Source organism: Lichenostomus cassidix, chromosome 6 (assembly GCF_008360975.1).
Source record: "Lichenostomus cassidix isolate B80296 chromosome 6, HeHo_3.0, whole genome shotgun sequence".
In the NCBI taxonomy this organism is placed as follows: domain Eukaryota; kingdom Metazoa; phylum Chordata; class Aves; order Passeriformes; family Meliphagidae; genus Lichenostomus; species Lichenostomus cassidix.
The window spans coordinates 25,548,230-25,569,176 of NC_139487.1; the positions used below are offsets into that span (position 1 = coordinate 25,548,230).

At 39.2% G+C, this 20,947-nt stretch overlaps 1 protein-coding gene across 3 annotated transcripts in view; it reads left to right on the plus strand.

Moving 5' to 3' along the window:
- NRG3 (neuregulin 3) overlaps nt 1-20,678 on the plus strand; it is a 341,403-nt gene extending 320,725 nt beyond the window's left edge. For 2 of the 3 annotated variants that reach the window (XM_085064085.1, XM_085064087.1), the window contains 3 exons: nt 5,151-5,278; nt 12,938-13,108; nt 17,432-20,678. In XM_085064085.1, coding sequence (XP_084920211.1) covers nt 5,151-5,278; nt 12,938-13,108; nt 17,432-17,939 — 807 coding nt within the window. In that variant the 3' untranslated portion in view covers nt 17,940-20,678. The remainder of the gene's footprint in view (nt 1-5,150; nt 5,279-12,937; nt 13,109-17,431) is intronic. The other variant, XM_085064086.1, reaches the window with a different exon arrangement.
- Nucleotides 20,679-20,947: the final 269 nt, after the last annotated feature.

Genomic DNA, 20,947 nt, shown 5'->3' on the forward strand with positions numbered 1-20,947 from the left:
CTTAGTTCTCTTCATTTCCAGGAGCTAATAAATAGACTTAAATAAATTAGGGCAGTTATTTTCTGGAGACTACTCCTCCAGTCTGGCATTTTGGTTTATATAATCCTGGAATTTTTTTCTTTTTCCACTCCATGTGCTCCTCCTGCAAGAAAGAGAGTTTTCCCATTTACGTCTCTTTTCTGTCTTTCCCTACAAGATTCTCCTGTATTTTTCTCTCGTCTCTTTTGAATAGACCTGGTGATGCTTTCAGGCTTTTCACACAACTCTTTCCTCTTCCACGGAGAAGAATGCTTTTGTGGAGAGCTGAGAATAGTTGCATAAGGCTCCTTACTCTTGATGACTGCTCTGCAAGAACCATCACCTTTTGACTCAGAGGTTGCTATCTTTAGTAAAGGGTTCATCTATCTTTCCAAATGTTGTGTTGCTCTACAAAGAGGTTTAACTTCTTTCCCAAGACCCAGGGCATAGCAGACAGTGTTTCAAGTGGTTTGTGGCTATAAAGAGCTTTACCAATCTCAGTGAAGTAATTTTTCTTCCCACACTCAAATGTATTACATCTCCTCCACTCCCTTCCTCTGCTCAATTGTGACTCTGAAAAGTGCAGTAAAAGGCTGGATTTTGTCAGGACAGCTGTGTTCTCTCTGAACTCCTGCTGCTCATCACTGGTAATTGTACTCACCTGTAACAAATCTTATCCTCAGCAGCAATTTCATTATTTTGTTAGAGATGCAAATTAGATGGAAAATACTGTTTGCTGTAAGAAGGATTCATAAATATGTGTTTGAACATAGCTCCTTGGATTTCCTGAATCTCCTCCAAGTCCACTGCTTTGCCCACATATTCTGGCAGCAGCACACTTAATTTCTTGCTAGGTTTTTCTTGCTAGGGTTTCTAGCCTCTTGGATTTAAAGGCTAATGCACTGGTAATCTTCCTGTAATTCTTTAGCCAGGAAGACATAGATGTGCCAGCTTTTAATTCAGGATCTTTGAGGGACACAGGAGATCCAGATTAGTTTCACCTAATGCATGAAACCTAGGACTTCCCATGCACCCCTTCCCAAAGAGCCCATGCTCTCTTCAAGAGATATTTAAAGGGCTGCAGCAAACAGTTAGGTCTCCACATAGTCAAAAGGAAGGAAATTGTCATTCTCTCCCTCCAGAAAGAGAAGTGCTCCCTGCACCCTTACACACCATGCAGGTGACAGGAGGAGGTGGGGTGCCTCCTGATTACTAACTCCTTTTTCAACATACACTAGAGTTGTTTAAATTCTCACAACTTGGTAAATATGTCATAGGAAAAAAAAAAAGAGTCAGCTGAAACCTTGACATTCCTTTAGTGTTTCTGAGAATGGTCATGTTTTTTTAAAGTGGCCTTTTTCATCTTTGTGGGTTTTAATACCTTCTCCCATGGTACCAAGTGGATCTATTAATTTTCCATCACTTTCCCTCTGAGGTGGTTAATATGCTTTTCATGCTGTACTGTGTGGTTTCATTTTCACTACACTTGTTTTTAGTAGCTTGCAATCACTAGCTCCAGGTTTCTGAAATTCCTATAATGAGGAACAAAAAATGCTCTTTTCACATCTTGTTGCCTTTTGTTGATAGTAGTAGGAAATAAAACCTTTTCAGTCACTGTGATAGAAAAGCAATTAATGTATGTCAAGCAAGAGATGCACTTAAAACTTCTAAAGGATTATTCTGTGGTTTTATCTGAATTACCATTTGACTTACCAGCTAAGATCAAGAGCAAATCTCCCATTTCTGTATCACATAACTACTTAGGAAGATCTGCCAGAACAGACAAACCTGAATTTTCTGTCTTCTGTGTAGAGCCAGTGTTGGCAACTAAACACACAGAGCATATGAGAACAGTAAGGATGTTAAATGTACCACCTGAAGGGCTTTCATGCAAGGTCAGCCCATGCAGAAAAATCCCTGGCTCTTTTCCTCCTTCAGGCCACCTCTCTCAATGTACTTGAACACTGAACCCTCTGCCTTCTCAGTTCTTTTTGAAATGGGATCCCCAACATCACCTCCCTTCCATTGCCACGTGAATTTCTAGATCTTTTACTATTTTGGGGAAATTGCTGAGGGGGAAGAGCTAAGTAAAGCCCAAGGGAGGAATGGGTGTTTTGGTTTGCATAACACCAGGACAACAGTGTCAAGCTGCTCTGCAGCATTTGAGTGGCACTTGTTATCCCTGAGCCCTACATTTTAGAAGAAGGAAGGAGCAGAGGAATTATTCCTGTGCTCACAGTAATGCAGCAGGTCAGTGACAGAGGCTGATTTCTTGTGTCCTGGCTCAGGCTGCCTTCACAGGTTCACTTAGCTTTAACTAGCAGGGGTGGAATTTTTATTGTCAGAGAGTTGAGTAATTGTACGTAATAGATTATTCCCTCCATGAAACCATGAAAAATTGAAAATTTACAAAATATTTTTTTAAAAGCTATCATTATTCTTTAATTTATTTAGCCATTTGCCTCAGTGTTTTTCAGTAATTGCTCAAACAAGAACAGATAATTAACCAAGAAGGCAATAAAACTGTTAAAAAACCGGAATACAGATAAGCTTTCAGAGATGCTTTCAACCTACTGGAACAGCCCTTTGAAAGGGTTGCACAGCTCATTCTGCATCATGGCTGAGCATTCAGCAGCTCACAGCAGTCAGAGGCTGCCACAGAGCTCAGCCCAGGTGGGAGCTGAGCTGTGGGAGCAGCAGAGTGAGTTCTGCTGGGATACCCCTGGAATGATCCCATGCTGTACTTCTGGGAGCACCAGCTGATACTGCTGCAAGCTCTTCACAAAAGTATAAAGGTATTTTCCTCCAGAGGTGATCTTAGAGAAGGGATGTGGCACTTGGAATTAAGCTAAAGGAGAATAAACCCAACTGTGTTTAATGATATTAAAATGTATGAATAACGTGATACATCCAGATATGTTCAATTGCATTGTTCGGATTTCCTGCACATTCACACCCTCAACTTAAACAGTAATTCACATTTCCATTGTAATGGACTGTTACAGGAATTGTGTATTAAGAGGTGTATCTGAAAAGGGGAAAAATGTTTGGTTTGGGGGAAAAAATACCCCTTGGGGGCTGTGCCTGAGTGGTGCTGGCTGCTGGACCTTCCTTGCACTTTGCTAATCAGCTTCTGGAGTCCTGGTGTTCCTCTGCTGTGATGAGGAAAGACTCTGTACACCTCTGCTCCAGCTCACATCCACCTGAAACACAGATGTAGTAAAAGGCACAGCTCATCTCTGCTCTTCGTGATTCACTTCATACTCATGGGTTTATAGGCCATTCAGGCCTTCAATTTTGTGTCGTGAGCAAACTCAAAAAAAGGACAGAAATAGCTCCTTGGCACTTGCAAGCCATTCCTTACATAGCTCAAATTGATTTATTCAGGTCAGAAATCAAAGCCAGTTTCATTTCTGCAGCTGGCAGGATAACTATTAAAGTTTAAAACCTTCACCGACGTGACTACCTTAAAAATCATATTTCTGTCTGAATATTTTATCTCCAACATTTACAAGTGACAACTAAGATCATGGTAACTGAAAGAAATGGGAGTGGAATAGATTTCTTTTTTCTATTTCAGTTGTATTTACTTCATGCATGCAGCACCATTTTGCATATTGCTACTCTTAGTTTTGCCTTCAGCAGCATGAAAGCAGTGATTTTGACCCTGTTTACACGGCTATTTCACTCAAAGAGCAGTGGAGAAAAATATCTACTCTTTTATCTATAGAAATTGCTCATAAGAAGTCTGAGTAGCTGGACTAAAAATACATATAACCTATTTTTAAAAGAGAATAATCTTGTATAAGTTTCCTATTTGATCTTGCTGAAGTCCACAGAAATGTAGATAAGAATAAGTGAGAGTGAGAAAATAATTCTGTTGTATTAAGGAGTTATTGGTTTTTGTTAGACACAACAGATAGTTATGAAGAACAGTATTTTGAAAGAATGCTTATTATCTTCTCCATGAATTTTTATCCTATTGTATCATAGCATGGCATTTTTCACCACTGCAACCTTTTGTGTATTATTTTTATTATTTTAATTTGTGCTTTCTTTCTAAAATATGCGATCATATAATTTTTGTTACAATACAAATTTATTGTGAAGGTAACATAGATATTTATGTGTCCTGTACAAAAAAAAAACAAAACAGGCCAATTAGTTTTTGTACAGGTCCTTGTAATGCAAAGTAAAAAAATCTAAAAAGTGCTTTATTTTTCATATCTGAGTGGAAATGTGAGTTAACCTCTCATATCTCTGAGATATTGCCCAGTAACCACTAACAAGATGGAATCTTCTTACAAGTCCAAGTGCAGCTTTTTCTATACTTTGACTTTGTGGCTCCATTTAGATTCAGAAAATAATTTTTCTTTTTTAAAAATATTTTTTAGGTTTTTTGGGGATTTTTTTTTGTTTGTTATTTTGGTTGTTGTTTTGTTTTTCTCCCTGAAATGGCACTTGAACCACAAAGCAAGAAGAACAAATCTGTTCTTGCTCATGTCTGGTGTCTGCTTGGCAGACCTTTGTGTCTCACTGTGTGCCCAGAGTGCCCTACTCCTACACCTGCCACAAGAAGAATTATGCTTACACTGTTCTTCCTAGCGCAGATACTCCCAGGTCAAAAGTTTCAGACTGGTTCAGAAAGATATCTGGCTCTGTGGATAGGATCCAAACATTTTTCTTCCTGATCTGATGACAGAAGTGCTGTTTCAGTTTGGTTTTCATAGTTGTACATGCTGATGATGAATGCAGTGTTTGACTGAAATCACCAAAGGACCCAAGAAGTTGCTGACTGTCCTCTGAGATGTGTTTTGTGATCTCAGCCACAAAAACAGACTTTTAGTCTAAGGGATCAGTGTTCCCATCATTGTGGGCAGATCAGTCTGTAATTTTGCTGGAAATGCTGATATCAGTGTTTTGATATGGAGAACGTAATGGGGATAATGCATACTAGCTCTTTCTGCTGTGCAAACAATCCTGAGTGAATGTATGACTTGCAATGCCTAATTTTGATTTTAAAATGCACCAGAGCACTTCTTACCTCACTCTGATACGAATTCAGAGCGAATAGCATCAACAAATGCACTTTGTCTTGCGAGTATTAATTAACTTTATTCTCTCTGCCACAGTATTCCAAACCAGACAGGCATCAGGGGCCTATTCTGCACAAAGTGATGGAGTCTAGCTTTTCAGGCCCTCAGTCCTTCCCAGAGGCCTTGTCTCCTGACAGAGGAACGCAGCCCATCAAGCACCACAGGTGAGCATGGTGTCTGCTGAGAGGTTGGGCTGCCTGGGGTGTTGTGAGCTGCTGATTGCTGTGCAAGGTCACTGTGTGCTGGGGCTGGTGAGCTGCTGAGGCCATGGTGCCAGCAGAGCCTCAGCACGCTGATTAAGCAGCTGTCCAAGCCTTTTCTGAGCTGCAGACATTGAAGGCAGTAGTGATGCTCACCTCCTCTCTCTGCAGCTTGGGACAGTCCTGCAGGAAGCATTTACCAACACCTTCCCAGCTGCAGGCACAGCCCAGCCAAGGGAGCAGCTGGAGTGGGAGAAACCATGAAAAACAAGACTTTCCTTATCTGTGTTCATTAAGTCAATTTCATGAAGTTCCAGCCTTTTTCGCTTTTTCTTTAAACAAATGACACTTGGAATGAGTAATGACTTAATTATGAAAATATGGTGGCCTTTGAAAAGTGGGTTTAAAAAAGTTTGGATGGTTGTTTCCAAGAGAAAAAAAGAGGAATGTCACCATCACTGGATGACATTCAGATTGGAATTCTGCTTATAACTCTTTTTTGGATGAGAAAGAGTGCAGGTGTTTCATTGCAGGACTAGGAACCAAACTGGAGTCTGGTATAAGCAATAGTGTTGGTTGAATGACAGTGGTAACATCTGGTCCAGTGCACAGAGAGAGAGAGAAAAAATATCTGAGAAAAATGAGTTTGGAATTGTTTCAGCTAGCTAATCTGGAGGGGAAGACTTGTTTAGTAAAAGGATTTTTTGATTTTTAATTACTGAAAAAAAAAGTCTGGGATTGCATGAGGTTATGATCCAGCTTCTGTAGTATTTGGTGCATTTTCAGTGCAGTCTCTCAGCCAGCTACGTGTTTTTTCTCATTTCAATGAGTGATTTGTTTAACCTACAAAGTGCCACATGTGAGCCAGAAAGGGGTATTTGGGTCCTATCTACTTTTACCTTACTTAAGCCTTTAATTTGGCATGAAAAAATAATGTCAACTGTCATGTCAGATCCATTTCTTAGGTCTTTTTCCTTATTACACAGAGATTATCAAAATATGTTTAATAATTTCGTTAAACATAGATGAACTATGGGACTGTTGCCTAGAATGCTTTCTGAAGTAGTTCTGGGAAGAATTTTATCACCATTTAGTCACAACATGAAGTTCAGAAAAAAACATAATGACATTCCCATACCTTTAATAGTATGATTGCAATATCCAAGAAATATCTTTCCTTCAGAACTAATCTAAGAAGTGGAATGACTAGTTAATTTATAAAGAATTCTTTTGTCCTTTTAAAGCTTAAGATTTATTATACAAGACCCTTGCTTTATAAAACATGCAACAGACCTGAATGTTCAAGACTTTTTAAGACTGTCTTTAATTTATGCATCGTGTGACAGCTTCCTAATTTAGTTTCTAAATAGTGTTCACTATGGCCAAATGGTCAAATGTGGCCACATGAGGATTTTACACTAAATATTCCTTCATTTAATTCCAAACCTGACTAGCCTGGAAAAATTATATCAGCTCTGCAGGTTGTCTCTTTTATGCTGTCATTAAATTCCATTGCTGTTTTGTTTCTGCTTGCTATGGAAATTCTTTGTTCCACATGCAGACCTGTTTTCTCTGCTGGTGTTTTCAAGGACACTAATGAGAGAATCATTTCTTGAAATCAGGAGCTGGCTGTTTCCAGATCCTAAAACTAACACAATTTTGGCCTGGCAGTAAAACTGTCAATGTAGGGAATCATTTGGAGTTGCTGAAATGTGACTGACAGAGATCATCTAATTATTTCACTCTGATTATGGATAATAGCAATTTTCTGTCTCAATCAACCTCAGCTACACAGAAAGAATTAATGTAGAGATTAAGTTGAAAATTAAAATTTAATTTAAAAAAATATTTTGCCTGTACTATTATTAATCTCTTAAAATATTTTGCCTGCATTATACACTACTGTTACAGTAGAAGAATGTTATATCTTCTGCTTGCATATGTAAAATAACTCTTAGTACTGTCAGAATTCAAAATAAACAAAGGTGTTTAATCAGTAAAATTCCTGCAAAGTATATGATGTGCTCAATAGTTCGTTTTGGGTTATCTGTTGATTTTGGTAAAAAGGAAACCCATAGTGTCTTATTTTCTAACAGACAGAAACAAATTAGAGTTTTGTTAATTATGGGTTGAGTTGTGGTCCCTTTGAATAGCAGTTTCCTTGGTAATTAGTCATCCTGACTTTCATTCATGGATTCAGTCATCCTTGATTTTGGAGGGATTCATTTCAGAGAATGCCACAATGAAAGCCAAATGCAGAGGCTTTCAGCCTGCAGCAGTTCTATTGTCTTACAAAAAGGCCAAAATAGGATAAACTTACTCTAAAATTAAAAATAATTTGTGTTTTCATTTTTTAATGAACTTTTAACATTTTACACCACAAAAAAAACCAGAGAAAATATTTTTTCATTTGGTAAGCATTTTACTCTTTTATGCTGCTCATATAAGTGATTCAGTGTACAGTAAAGAGTAAATTAAAGTTATTCTGTAAATAAGGATATTGAATTTCAAAAATGAAGTAGAGATAAACTATAGCAACTAAGAATATAAAGGCAGAGGAAGTCTGAAAGGAAGAAAATGTAAGGAATCTGCTATTTTCACAAAGAAAGTTCTTAGCTTTCTGGAGAAATTTACTAAAAATAATGTCTATAAGGAATAGGATGTAGGGAAAGAAACAAACTGAAGCCAAGTCATACTTGAAGTGAACATCTCCAGGAATCACAGAGAGTTAAGAATTACTGATAATACCGAAAGCGATCAATTGTTCCCACTGTGAAAAAAAAAATTAGGAGTATTATACTCCTATATTAGGAGAAAAAGCAAACCTGACGGTGGGACAGAGATAATAATTGAAGCACTTAGGGCAATCCTGAATTAATATATTTCACTTTTTTAAGTTAGGATGACTATTTGAGGACAAAGATAGAACATTAACAGAATCAAATATATGAAAGTAGACATTACTACAGTCAAAGAGGAAGTAAAATGTGGAAATCAGTGCTCTCAAGATGGTTTGGTTAATCTTGATAAAAAAAAAAAAAATCTGGAAGGAGAACCAGCTCATGAAATTTCATGTCTGGGAGCAAAATCTGTAAAAATGGGAACTGTGACATGAGATGATGGATTAGCAAGTGTCAAATATATAGGAAGATGAAGAATTATCAAAGTAACTAGGAACCAGTTTTGTTGAATTTGAATAATCAAGACTTTAGGACAAATGTGGGGGAAGCAGATTCTTGGGATCGATATAAAAAAGACAAAAATTTGTTTACTATCTTACCAACAGCAGGTACTGCAACATATGCATTGATAATTGTATTTGTATTTGGTGAGGGTGAGTTAGATCTCTACACAGGCTCAGTTGCTGCTGTCCCATGTGTCTGATGCCTTCAAGGGGAGAAGGAGGGAGAGGCAGACAAACTGTAATGTTGGTACACAGAGGTGGTTAAAAGGGAGACAGCAAGGACTTGTGCTGAAGAGGCAGGACATGCACCAGTGCAGCACCCAGAGAATCAGTCAGAGCTTGGGACAGCCTTTGCTCAAGGCTCCTGTGCACCACCTTGGCACAAAACCAGCTGGGACACAGCGTGGCGTGAGGATGTTAGCTCAGCTGCTTCAAAGGGCCTCCCAGTCGCCATGGACTCAAATTGCATTCCCAGCTAAGATGAGCAATGAATGATTCATGTTCCATGGAAAGAGTTGGAAAGTCTGTCTTATGTCAGTCTCCAGTTCAGGAGACTGGAAAGGGTGTATGGCTGCTGCTTGGAATACATGAGAGCAAGCAGAACAAGAAGTAAAAGACCTGTTTAAAATGAAGGAGTGTGGTGGCACATATGCCAGTTGAATATTCATCAGAAATAATTTTAAATGAAGAAAGTCTCAAAGTTTTCAATATAGAACAACTTTCTGTAATAGATATCACCATTTTAGGATGGAGGTTGATCAGTGCACTGCAGGGAGTCTATGATGAGGTTATGGCAGATGATTAAACTCAGTGCCACTGAGGTACCTTGAATGCTCAGTTCCTTTTTCCTATTATTCTGTCACCAGAATGGTGATCAGATGATACAGGTAGCATTGAAGGATTTTTGTAGCTTTCCAAAGTCCCTGACAGTTTCCAAAGTTCCCCAACACAGGCTATTCCCAAATATAAGAATATTATAATGCAATCAGCAATGCTCACACTTCAGAAATTGAGAGCTGATTTGTAGCTGTAGGCTGGCTGCTGGAAAGCTTCCACATATGGAGAAGAGAGTTTTGGAGAGTACTGCTCCATCACTTGGGCTGAGAACTTGGCCAGCTGTGCCAGTTCATAACCACAAGCCAGGAAGCACAGGTCATGGTGCCACTGCAGAGGGTTTCATGCTCTGAGAAAGTGCAAGATTACTTGGCAAAAGCATGGGAAAGAGTGGTATTTAAATGCTTGGGTTACAGGGTGCTGTAGAGAAAAAAGAGATCCAGCTATTAATTTCAGTTCTCTTATGCCACATCTGTTTAGGCATAAAAGACTCCTTACAATCTTAGTGTATTTTTAATCTGAGATGCTTCTCTTCTTAGGTATAAGATACTTTTGATTAATTCTGAAAATTGGTAGAAAGTCTCAGCAGGTGACCCATGCAAATGTTAGCAGTAGACTGTCCAACAGCCTGAAAAGGTGGCTCCTAGGGAACATCAGAGGACACTGTCCATCTGGCAGCTGGCTCTGTCACTGGGGTATGCATTTACTGGGTGGTTTGTAATTAACTAAAAAGTAGTATAGAAAGATTCCAGAGTTAAAAACACTGCTGGCCTTCTCTTCATGAACATGGGAGTGTATGTGCCTCTTGAAGAGAATACTCCACCCATAGGATCAGACTTTGTTTTCACTCAGTTGCTCAACCCAAAGAAAATTTTCACAGAAAACAATTTGCAACAATGAATCCCAAGTTCTTAATTAACTTTGGGATGGTTGAACTGCTTTTTTCAAAACATTAATTCATCAGAACTCTATTTCTCCCTAGTTTATGCATCACTTGTGAACCAGTTCATGCATATTCCAGGGCTTTTTTATTCTAGAGTAATTGATTGATAGATTTTAAGGACATGTCTGCTACAGCTTTATGTATTGGTCTATTTTACTGAACAGCTCAGTTATGTGGGCTGATTTGTTTTACCCAGTTAAACAGGAGTGCAGGAAGAAACCATAATGGTGGCTAAAGGAAAATAAATTCTCTGAAGAAATCCAAAAGGCATTGTTTGCCTGAGAGGGAGGAATTTTGATGAGCAATAGAGAAGTCTTAGAGGGACATTACATTTGCATTGCTGATATTCATATCAGTTTTGTTAAAGGGGAAAGCTTTGCTATGCTGGAAATCCTTTTCTATAGAACTTTTAACAGAAATTCTTAGTCTTGGTTTCGGTGCCTGAAGAAATACATGTTATCCTGCAGCTTACAGCTGCACTGTCTGTAAGTATTTCCTGATCCCTAGTGAATTTGTCTTGTCCATGACCACAAATGATTTTTGTTCATTTTTCTCTCAGTTTGTTTTTTTTTCCCTGTCACAAATGTTGAAAGCGTAAGAACTTCACATTAGCAACAAGTATCAGTGCTGGAAGTTCTGTCAGTGCTGGAAGTTCTGTGGTTGCAGGACAGTGGCAGATCCCTTTGGTCTCAGCCTTTGCTGCAGTTTATACCCATTACCTTAGGTATAGCATTATGTGTTGAAATTATGTCTTTTACAAACAGAGCTTTTGAGAATTTGCATATGCATATTATTAGATAGGAGACCCTGTGCTCTCATCCAACAAGGAAGATGTTCAAAGGCATCAAACCAACCACAAATTAAACAACTAAAATTTCTAGTTTCAAAGATTTCTAATCAATCTAAAGTTTGTTTTTTACTTTTGTAGTACATTGATGAATATGCTCCAGTCAATAAAAAACCCAAAAATTCTTTATCCATCACAAATTATTCCTTCACCTGCATCTTTTGCGATCCCCTGCTGTATTAATCTCAGGCGCTCCTGAGCAGAAATTGTCAATTATTTTGTGATGTGGTAGTGTTATTTTACGGAATATGAACTGTAACTCATAACTTGAACCAGTCTTCAGAACTGAGAGGCCACTGCTTCAGTTTTTTTAAAAGGTTTTTTCACAGCCTCCTTAGTAGCAAAGGAAAAATCTTTTTAAGGAAGCATGAAAAATCCTGGAGGGAATGCTATTGCTATGGGTTGTTAGTCTTTTCAATTAAAAAGCACTAGAAAAGTAAAGGTGTGGAAGAAACCAGAGCTTAGACTGCAATGGAATGCTGCTAGCCCGAGAAGTAGGATAGAGACTGTTGAATTTATTTCTTATTTTAACTTTGGGCAGGAAAGGTTGATTTTAATGGAAATGTACACTCAAAGAGAACTTGTCCAAGGTACTTCCAAGCAAGAATTACTTTGGGAGTAGATGTGGCCCAAGCTATAAATAAAGTTCCCACTAGGTAAAAAATGCAGATTACTTTTAAGTCACATTATAATAGGAAAAAAGAAGCTAACTTATCAAAAGTCTTTTGCATTGCTGAATTTTATGAGAAGTTGGAATTATTCACACAGCCAAAAATAATGACTCGTAAAAGGCATCTACAAAACCTATGCTAAGTTATCATTAAAGATGTAACAGAATATGAGGTAAAACATGCATTTCTGAGGCCCAGACGATGCCAAGAGAAATAGGAGTAGCTGAAAAATGAATAGCCAGTCACGCCATGCAGTACTGAGACCTGTTAGCAGTAAAAATGGGCTATGCCTTGCCTTAGTTCTGTGTTCCCATATTTTTGCATTAGCAACAGCTGAATTTATGGTTTATAAACCAAACCTGTGGATTGTAGATACTTTTCAATTCCTGCTTGAAAGGGAAAAAAAAAAATCCATTCTCCTTTCAAAACACCAAACATTTAAAAGAGCAATTTTCTAAAATAAGTAGAAGACTAATACCTTTTTTAAATCAAATTCAAGTTTCTATTATATCTTACAAAGAAACAGCGCAGTATTTATCAATGTATATAAACAATAAAGCAATCTGTATATAAAACAAGAAATAAACAATATAGAAATCTTGTTCAGAGTGGAGAAAATTTGTCTTAGATGGCTTCTTCAAGCTGCAGTTCACAAGCTTCACTTACATTCTTCACTTACACTTTTTCTCAATTTAATGGTTTTGTATCAGAAGCAGCACCTCATAGGCTGATAGATGATATATTAAGCTATCAATTTAGGATCTTATTTTGAATTCAGCTGTGGGTATGACAGAGCTGTGCTGTTTGTTTATACTGTCTGAGGACTCAACTCTATACAGCAGGATTATGACATGCAGCATGGAAAAGAGAAGCATCCTTCATCAAGTGCAAGAAAGCATTTCATATACTGGGCAATTATTTTCATTCCTAGAAATGAGGTGATGTATTAAATATGGCATAAACAACAGCTAGTGGTGGATTGTACTATTATATTTCCATAGAGAATTTCTACTGACATCACACACTGCCATAGCAGAGTTTATAAGAACAGTAATCCGTGCATTATTAATCCTGAACCTTTACTTCGCCAAAGTTTATGTTCTCGGTGTGATAATTGTTACTGTACTCTTGGTGTTGTTCCTAGAAGTCTCTCTTCATGCTGCAGCCCGGGACAAAAAAGTGGGATGCTCCATAGAAATGCCTTTCGGAGGACTCCTCCCTTGCCTCGGGGTAGGTTCAATGGGATTACAGGACCAGCATATCAACAGCTAGAAGAGTCGAGGATCACAGAGCAGGACACGATACCTTGTCACGGGTGAGTAATGCACACCTGAGCAATAATGCTTTGCCATCACAGTCCCTCCAGCTTTGCTGTAGTGTGCTGTGGATCCAGGGTTTGCAGGGCTGAAAGCAGAAGAATGTTTTCAGCACACTGGGTCTTTGAAGGTGATATGGTTTTATTTGTTTGGCTACCTTGTTAAGCCTTTCAAAGAACAAACTGTAAGTGATTGGCAATAATACTCTTTATAACTGACAGTTTTGCTAGTGGTGCCATGATGTTCTGATAATTTAAGGATCACATTATTTTCTTCCACCAATCAGCACTGGGAAAATAGGAGAAAATAATTCAGAAGTCCAGCGTTCATGGGTTTTAAAAATAAATTAATGTGCATTGCAAAGTTGGTTTTCTATAGACTGATTACTTCAGGTTTGTCTTTGAAAATGCACAAAAAATACACTGGTTTTTTTCCTTTTTAAAGTCAGTTTGCTAGAACATTGACTGTGAGTTCCAGCTGTACATAAGGCCTGGGTTTCAAAAGTGCTCCTGAGAACCTACAGCTGCCTTTGAAGTCTTTTTCAATTGCTGAGATATTTTGCATAATATTTACATATCCCTATAGATTTCCAAAGACTTTCCAGAATATTAAAGGCATATTTTATATAAAAATAGGATTGATATCTGGAGTGGAATAAAAGCCCCACTAGTTTCACCTGTAAACCACAGTGAAACTCTTCACTGTGACTTACAGGTGAAACTGGTGAGGCTGGGAGTCTGGTGACTTCTTGTAAGTTTGACTCATGCTTCTGTCATTGTTACTATTTGCTGCTTCTGAGGAAAAATTGTTTACTGCCTCTTGCAGTATATATGTTATTGTTCATTTGTATGATATGTGCATATAATTCCTGGGAAAAATTTCCTGCTGAAATTGCAACCCTTCCAGAAAGGAGTAGGCTGACAGCCTTTCCTGTGCAGCAGCAGGGTTGCAGCCTCTGGGAAGTGCTGTAACCTCCTCCCAGGCTGAGGGGTGAGGTACAAAACAGCAAACCTGTGGGGGATTGCATTTACTCTTGTCTGGGAAATTAGTGTGTGGTGTTGAAGTGTCTGTGGCCTGTGTTTTAAATTTGCAGTTGTGCAAAATCTGATATTAGGCTGTGACGCCTTCTGGCCTCAATCCACTCAAGCACTTCATCCATATTTTGTGCACTAAGGATGTTTGCCATCTAAATATCTGCTGGTTTCACAGTGTTGGTACTCTCACTGGATTTCCAGCCCAAACAAAAAGTTCCCTTGTCCCCTGCAGAAGTTAGACTACTTCCTTGCTTCTCCTATTTCACGTCCATCTTCCCCATAGGGATGCACGGATCAAAGTGGTTTATCTCCCTAATTCTGTGAGCATTCTGAACTTCACCCACCAGCAGCCTGGCTGAGGTTTAGTCATATCAGCAGGTAGAAAATGGGAGGGGTGTGTCTGTCAGAGCAAGTGCTCACAAGGCTGACCCAGAGCCTGGCAGAGCCACAGGAATGATTCCAGTCTGTCTTAATGGGCCTTGTTGTCAGGCTCATGCACTGCACACCTTTAGCCACTGGGACTATGCTGAATAAAACCCATTTCATATTTGAAGTTTCAGTCCCTTCTCACTCCAATATCTATTCTTAAAGGAGGCAGTAAAATTATTGTGCTTCTTTCAGTTTCATTCTTTAATTTAGACTCTTACACACTGTATAACATAATTACTGTTGAATATTTATAAATGTTTGGTTTTGTTGCTTGGTTTTAGGAAGAGGGTGGAGAGAGAGCTTTACTTTGAAATACATGCACATGAATTAATTTATTCAGACAAAATAATTTTTCAGATAAAAGCCCAGATATATTTCTTTGGAGGAACTGTGGTTCTGGGAAAGTTAATTATAGGAAAATGTAATTAAGGTTCTGCAATTATAGTTCTAAGTCTCAGTCTATTGAAAACAGCAGCAGTCTGGTGTCACACATAGAAGCATGGATCAGTTTGTAATTAACCAAAAGCCAAGTCTCACATGGTTTAGGTGTAATATCCCTTCCAGTTTAATACCTCACCTGTTGCACACAGTGTATGCACTTCAATTCAACATCAGTTCTCCTTTGAAAGCCCTGTGAGCACAGGGCAGAAACATGTAATGCTGCCATTAAATTGGTGTGTCTATCTGTATTTCAAAAAATATTATGGAAATATGCCAGGCATTGCGTTACATATCACTGCTGCTGCCAGTTAGTTTTCAAAATACCAAGAAGAATAGAATCTCTATTGTGGAACTGGCAAATGTTACTGTTTTCTCACCAAACCCATTTTAATTCAGTATTTTCTTCTTTTTGCTTCTATATCATCCATATAATACATACATTGCATGTGAAATTCATTAAAAACATTCACTCCCTTTGTTTTCAGGGTGCAGCCCAGAATATATTTAGGGCCTGAATTACCAAAAAAGGGACTAATGCAACTGATGCGATCTCTCCAGCTATAGTCGTTTGAACAATTATATATAAGCAAAGGAAACAAGAATGGGCACAACCCAAAGGTCTGCACTGTTTTGTTTTCATTTGTTTTTTTTAATTGTCCTCTCTTGGGAACAATATCCCTGATCAGTATTTCATTCATCCTGAGTCTTGAGAACTGGTGTAAAAAGCCCCTCCACGAATGGCTCCAGGTGTGTCTAAGCACAGTGCCAATGTAATTAACCCAAGCTGGTCTCCAGTGTAAAACAGCTGCCCCTGCACAGCATGGACAAGGAGTTCCAGCACATACCCCAGGAAGCTGCTTGTGCTATTATTCCTCTGGGTCCCACTTCCCAAAGCAGTGACGCTTTCCCTCACCTTGCAGCAGAGTTCCTCCGTATCTCCTGCTCCCAGATGCACCTTCTGGGGATGTCAGGAGAGTCCTGGTGCCAGGCTGTGCTGAGCTCCACGTGTGCCTGTGGACAGGGGGATGTGTGGAGCACTTGTACAAACTCAGTGCCCCCACAGACAAGTTAATTACAGATCAGTGGAGCTCTGCTGGAAATGAGCCTAAAGTTATCTCCTGCTCCCTCCTGCCTGACACCTCGCCAGGAGGATGGGGCCAGAGGAAGCCTTTCCAGTTAATTACTGTTGTGGGCTAATACTGGGCTATGGCAGTTTCACGTGATTCACTTTCTTTTCCTTAACTTTTCTGCTCACACCCCAAGCTGCGAGGCACATGTGAGTAGAAGGATATTCCTACTGAGATCCGGTAGGTTTAAGGAGCTTTTGGAATAATACCTTTCAAGTCAGAGCACCTGCTTCCACACCAGATCTAAATGTTGCTCTCCTCATCCATGGATAAAACATATTAGATTCACCATTAGCTTGCCTTATTAAATAGTGATAAGCTGATTATAAATAAATTATGTTCTAGTACCGAGGTGATGTCTGTGGTCCTCAACCATCATGACTGGCAATGTAGTAACTCCCAGAGCACCATATTTCTAGAAATCTACCTTCACATGGGAAACTTTTTTTTTTTTTTTTTGGATCATTGTTTCCTTTATTTTATATTTAGTATACTTTCCATTTCTGGTTTTTTAAGTATTTCTCATAAACAAAACAGAGTTTGGCTTTGAAACAAAATGGAAATGTTGATAAAAATTCACCAAGTTGCCTCACAATAAGTAAAATTGTGTTATAATATGTATTAGTGGAGGATAAAGGATTTTTTTCAAATGGTTTTACAGTGTCAAGAGAACACAAACATTTGCTCAAGCCCTATATATTAGCTCTATTTCCAGATGAAATCTTATAAAACAAATAAGGCCAAAATTATGAGGATGGGCTATTGAAAAACAGAGATTTTTCAGAGGTACACTGTACTTAGATGCTCTGCTTTTTTGAATCATTTCTATGTAAATAAAGACTACACAGCCATATGTGTTTGAAGTTTTTTTATCTGCACTTTTTTGAAGTGTTTTCCTGAAACAACCATTTGACATTGAGAGTTCTGTCATAGAAGAAAGTGTCCATCCATTTCCCCAACCAGAAATGTAGGAATAGAATTCCAAATTTAATTTCAAAAGAAAGCTAAGAATACATTATAACTCCTGAAATCTTTTTAAAAGGAATTTCCATTATTCTCATATGCTGGTGGGCAAAATGAGACTGAGAGAAAAGCAGTTCTTTGCCAGTGGCAGGTTTGAGAATCAAAACCAGTCTCCAGTTATTTCCCTCAGGGTCCCACCATGGCCAAGTGCTCCTCTATTGCAGGAGAAAATGGTGTGTATCTCCTCAGCTCAGTTCACTAAATCCCCTGCTGCTGGGTGCATCTGACCATTCAATGTACAACGAGAACTCTTTTTTACTCTTTCCAGGTATTCATCCAGTGGTTTAAAAACTCCTCAGAATACTTCAATAAATATGCAACTGCCTTCAAGAGAGACAACCCCATATTTTAATAACGTGGATCAGAAGGACTTGGTCAGCTATTCCTCTTCAAGGGCCAACTCCGTTCCCATCATCCCGTCTGTGGGCTTGGACGAAGCCTGCATGCAAATGCAAAATGTTTCTGAAGTAACAGGCATCAAATGGTGCAAAAACTCCTATTCTGCTGAACTTGTCAATGTGAGTTCCCCAGTCAGTAATTGTCTTATAGCAGAACAACACGAAGTGAAAATACTGCTAGAAACTGTGCAGGAGCAGATCCGGATCCTGACGGACGCGCGGCGGTCGGAGGACTTGGAGCTGGCGAGCATAGAGGCAGCGAGCGGCGCCAGCGAGAACACAGCCTTCCTGCCCATGAGCCCCACGGCCAAGGCAGAGCGAGAGGCACAATTTGTCTTAAAAAGTGAAACACAAAGAGACTCGGTGCTGACCAAGTGACTCTGTGCGGGGGTTGTGGGAGGGGAAATGAGAGATCTGTGCATTCGATGCTTTGCTAAACAGGAAGGGAGGAAGTTAAATACAAATTATTTATATGCATTAATTTAAGAGCATCTACTTAGAAGAAACCAAATAGTCAATCGCCCTCATATCATAGTGTTTTTTAACAAAATATTTTTTTAAGGGAAAAGTTCCAGGAGGGATGAAGCGTGCTTTCAGGTGCTTTCTAGGCAGGATTACAGTTTCAGTTACAGAGGATTTGACCGTGGTCCTGTTCGGCTGTCTGAAGGCTTAGGCTATGCATCTTTTTGTCAGTAAAGGCCAAATACCACTCTTAGATGCATTTCTGGTTTCAGGGCAGCATTGCAGCGAGCTGCTGGGCAGGGATTCAGACCCTGGGGGACACGTTCTGTGAGCCCAACACAGACCCAGTCCCCTCTCCCCCTCTGCTCTTGATTCCAGGCTCACACCATGACAACAGGCACACAGGCACCTACTTCTGGGGTCTGGTACCTGCTGTGGGATGACGACAACATCCCTGAATTGAACAGATGCTTAATGCTCAACCCTAATTTGATGTGTCAGTCAGCCCAAGAAAGTCAATGGAATAATTTAGGAGCTTTGGGATTGGCCGAGAGTGGGAGTGGGATTGGGGTCTGTAGAGATTCAGTGGTCAGGATCCCACAGCTGCTCTATCTTCTGAGCTTTCCCTATCAGAGCTGCCTTGGTGGAGAGTGAAGAAGAAGAACAAGAGAAAATGCAGAAGTTTGTATCACAACAGGTTTGGTTTTGGTTTCTGGTTTGGGTTTTGTTAAGTGGAAACATAAACTCCATTGTTCGTTAGCACCCCTCAACATTTCTAAACTTTTACACTTTGAAGGCATTTGTAAGCTCTCAAGGATCACTTCTCAGTGTGTGTGTATTTTTTTTAACTTATTTTTTATTATGGCTTGTTCAGAGAAGAGTCAGGGAGATCCAATATGATCAAAATCCAGCCAATAAGTGTCCACGCTGCCTAATTTGCTCCTGCATTCAGTTTTCCAGTCACTTTAATTAATTATGGCTTAGGCTTGTGAACTTTAAAGCTTCACCCCTGCAGATGGTTCAGTATGGGCAGAGCCACAGGCATGCAGAGCTCTGACTCTAATGGAGCTTTATAAGAGCAGATGGTTCCTACAAAGTCACTCCCTGCAGGGGATCAGAGCCTCAGAGAGGAAGTATCATTCCCTGGTTCCACATCCTAATCACATTATAAGCACTTTTTGCATTAGCTTTCTTTTGAGTCCCTCTTCCCCCCATAATTTGTAACAAAATGTGCCAATAATGCAATTAATTGGGTTCAATGACACACGTTATTGGTTTTATTAGTGTTAAAAAAAAATCTGCTTATTCTTGGGGGAAAAATCAACTTTAATAAATAATTGCTAAGTAGCCTTCCCTGTTTAGTGTCAGGGGACTGATTTAAAAAAAATTATACTATATACAGAATGTATTAAAACATTCCTTTGAAGCAAAGTAATTGTTAAATTTATTAATATGCCCCAGACTTTCTAGTTCACAAGTCTCAAGATGTCCCTAAATAGCACAATCAATCACACAGTGCTGTTGTATGTTGAGTCAGAATAAAGCAATATTTTAACCTCTGTCAAGTAAATTTGGAAAAGAAATGCTCAAGGTGTATGTCATTTTTTTTTTTTTGTTAAGGCAGTAAAAAGAATTATTATTCACAGTCTTCATTCAGCAAGTCTTACTTTGGGTTGCTTTTGTGGTTTTGGGGGTTCTTTTAAAGATGGAGTTGATGAAATTGTCCTGTTTACAGAATTTTCTATGGCTGTAATCTTTGCTGTGTGTTTTCAATAGAAATACATTTGAGGGCAAGCTATTGTTTTATGCCCCAGGAGGGAGTGTGGCTCGTTCAGCCTCCCTTCTGCAAAGACAGAGCTTTTGCTGTAGCAGTGAGGTGAGACCCCCGTGGGGTTTGGTTTCCCCCGAGGTTTTGCTGCAATGTGCTGTGGCTGGGCACAATGTCACTGTGAGTGAGCTGAGCTGACTGGGGTGGCTATGGCCCCAGGCCACACCAGACAAGCCCTCTGAAATGCAGGGTGTTTTAGGTGGGGCTCAGCTTTGCATCCCCATGAACATTTGACTTTTCTGCCAACACCATTTGCATCCCCCCATCTCAGGACAGGAGCAAAGGGAGCTTGCCTCTGCCCATGAGCCCTGTGAACATACCTGTAATATAAAATCTGGGTGCTATATAAAGCTCTGATTCAATAATTTGAAAAGGTTGATCACAATTAATAACTTGTTCACCATTAATTTCATCGAGATGGTCTTTCTGCAATACAGTGCAGAATCCTGCCCAAATTGGTGTTTAAAAATTAAACCTTTTCAATTCAGATGCAAGATCTTCTCTCCCCTAAGCTCTGCAAATTCACCTCTGGCAACATAATGGAAACACACAGCAAGATTTCAGTTGAAGAAAGAACCATATCATAAGCAATGGCTTTAGGGAGAGGATGTGTTCATGCAGCACCCCCGAAAGACCCAGGAAGAGGAGACAAGCAATGTATTTAAGAGAATGAAATGTTTAACTGAATGATAGCTGAAGATCTGAAATGGTGAGGGTATCTTCATGTTAGAGATACGATCTTGTACTCAGCAAGGATGTGTGACTGTTATATGTTAACTGTTCTATTCAGTTCTCAGCATGTTTGAATAGAGAGACGTTAATATTAACCACATGACAGACTAGTGTATTATTTGTTAAGAGCATCACTTCAGATCTTATTGAAACTGTCATTGTTTGCAGAGGAAAACAAAAAGGGTTGAAAACATCCAGCTAGATAGTCTTAATGTTGTTTGTGTGGTTCTCTATTGCAACTGTTTTCCTCTGTGGACCTTCCTATTTTACAGTGAATGGGGCAACATTTTCTCTGAAGTCTGACAATTAATTGTGTAAAGGATCCATATGAAAGTCGTACTGAAACAGCCGAAATGGTAGGCCA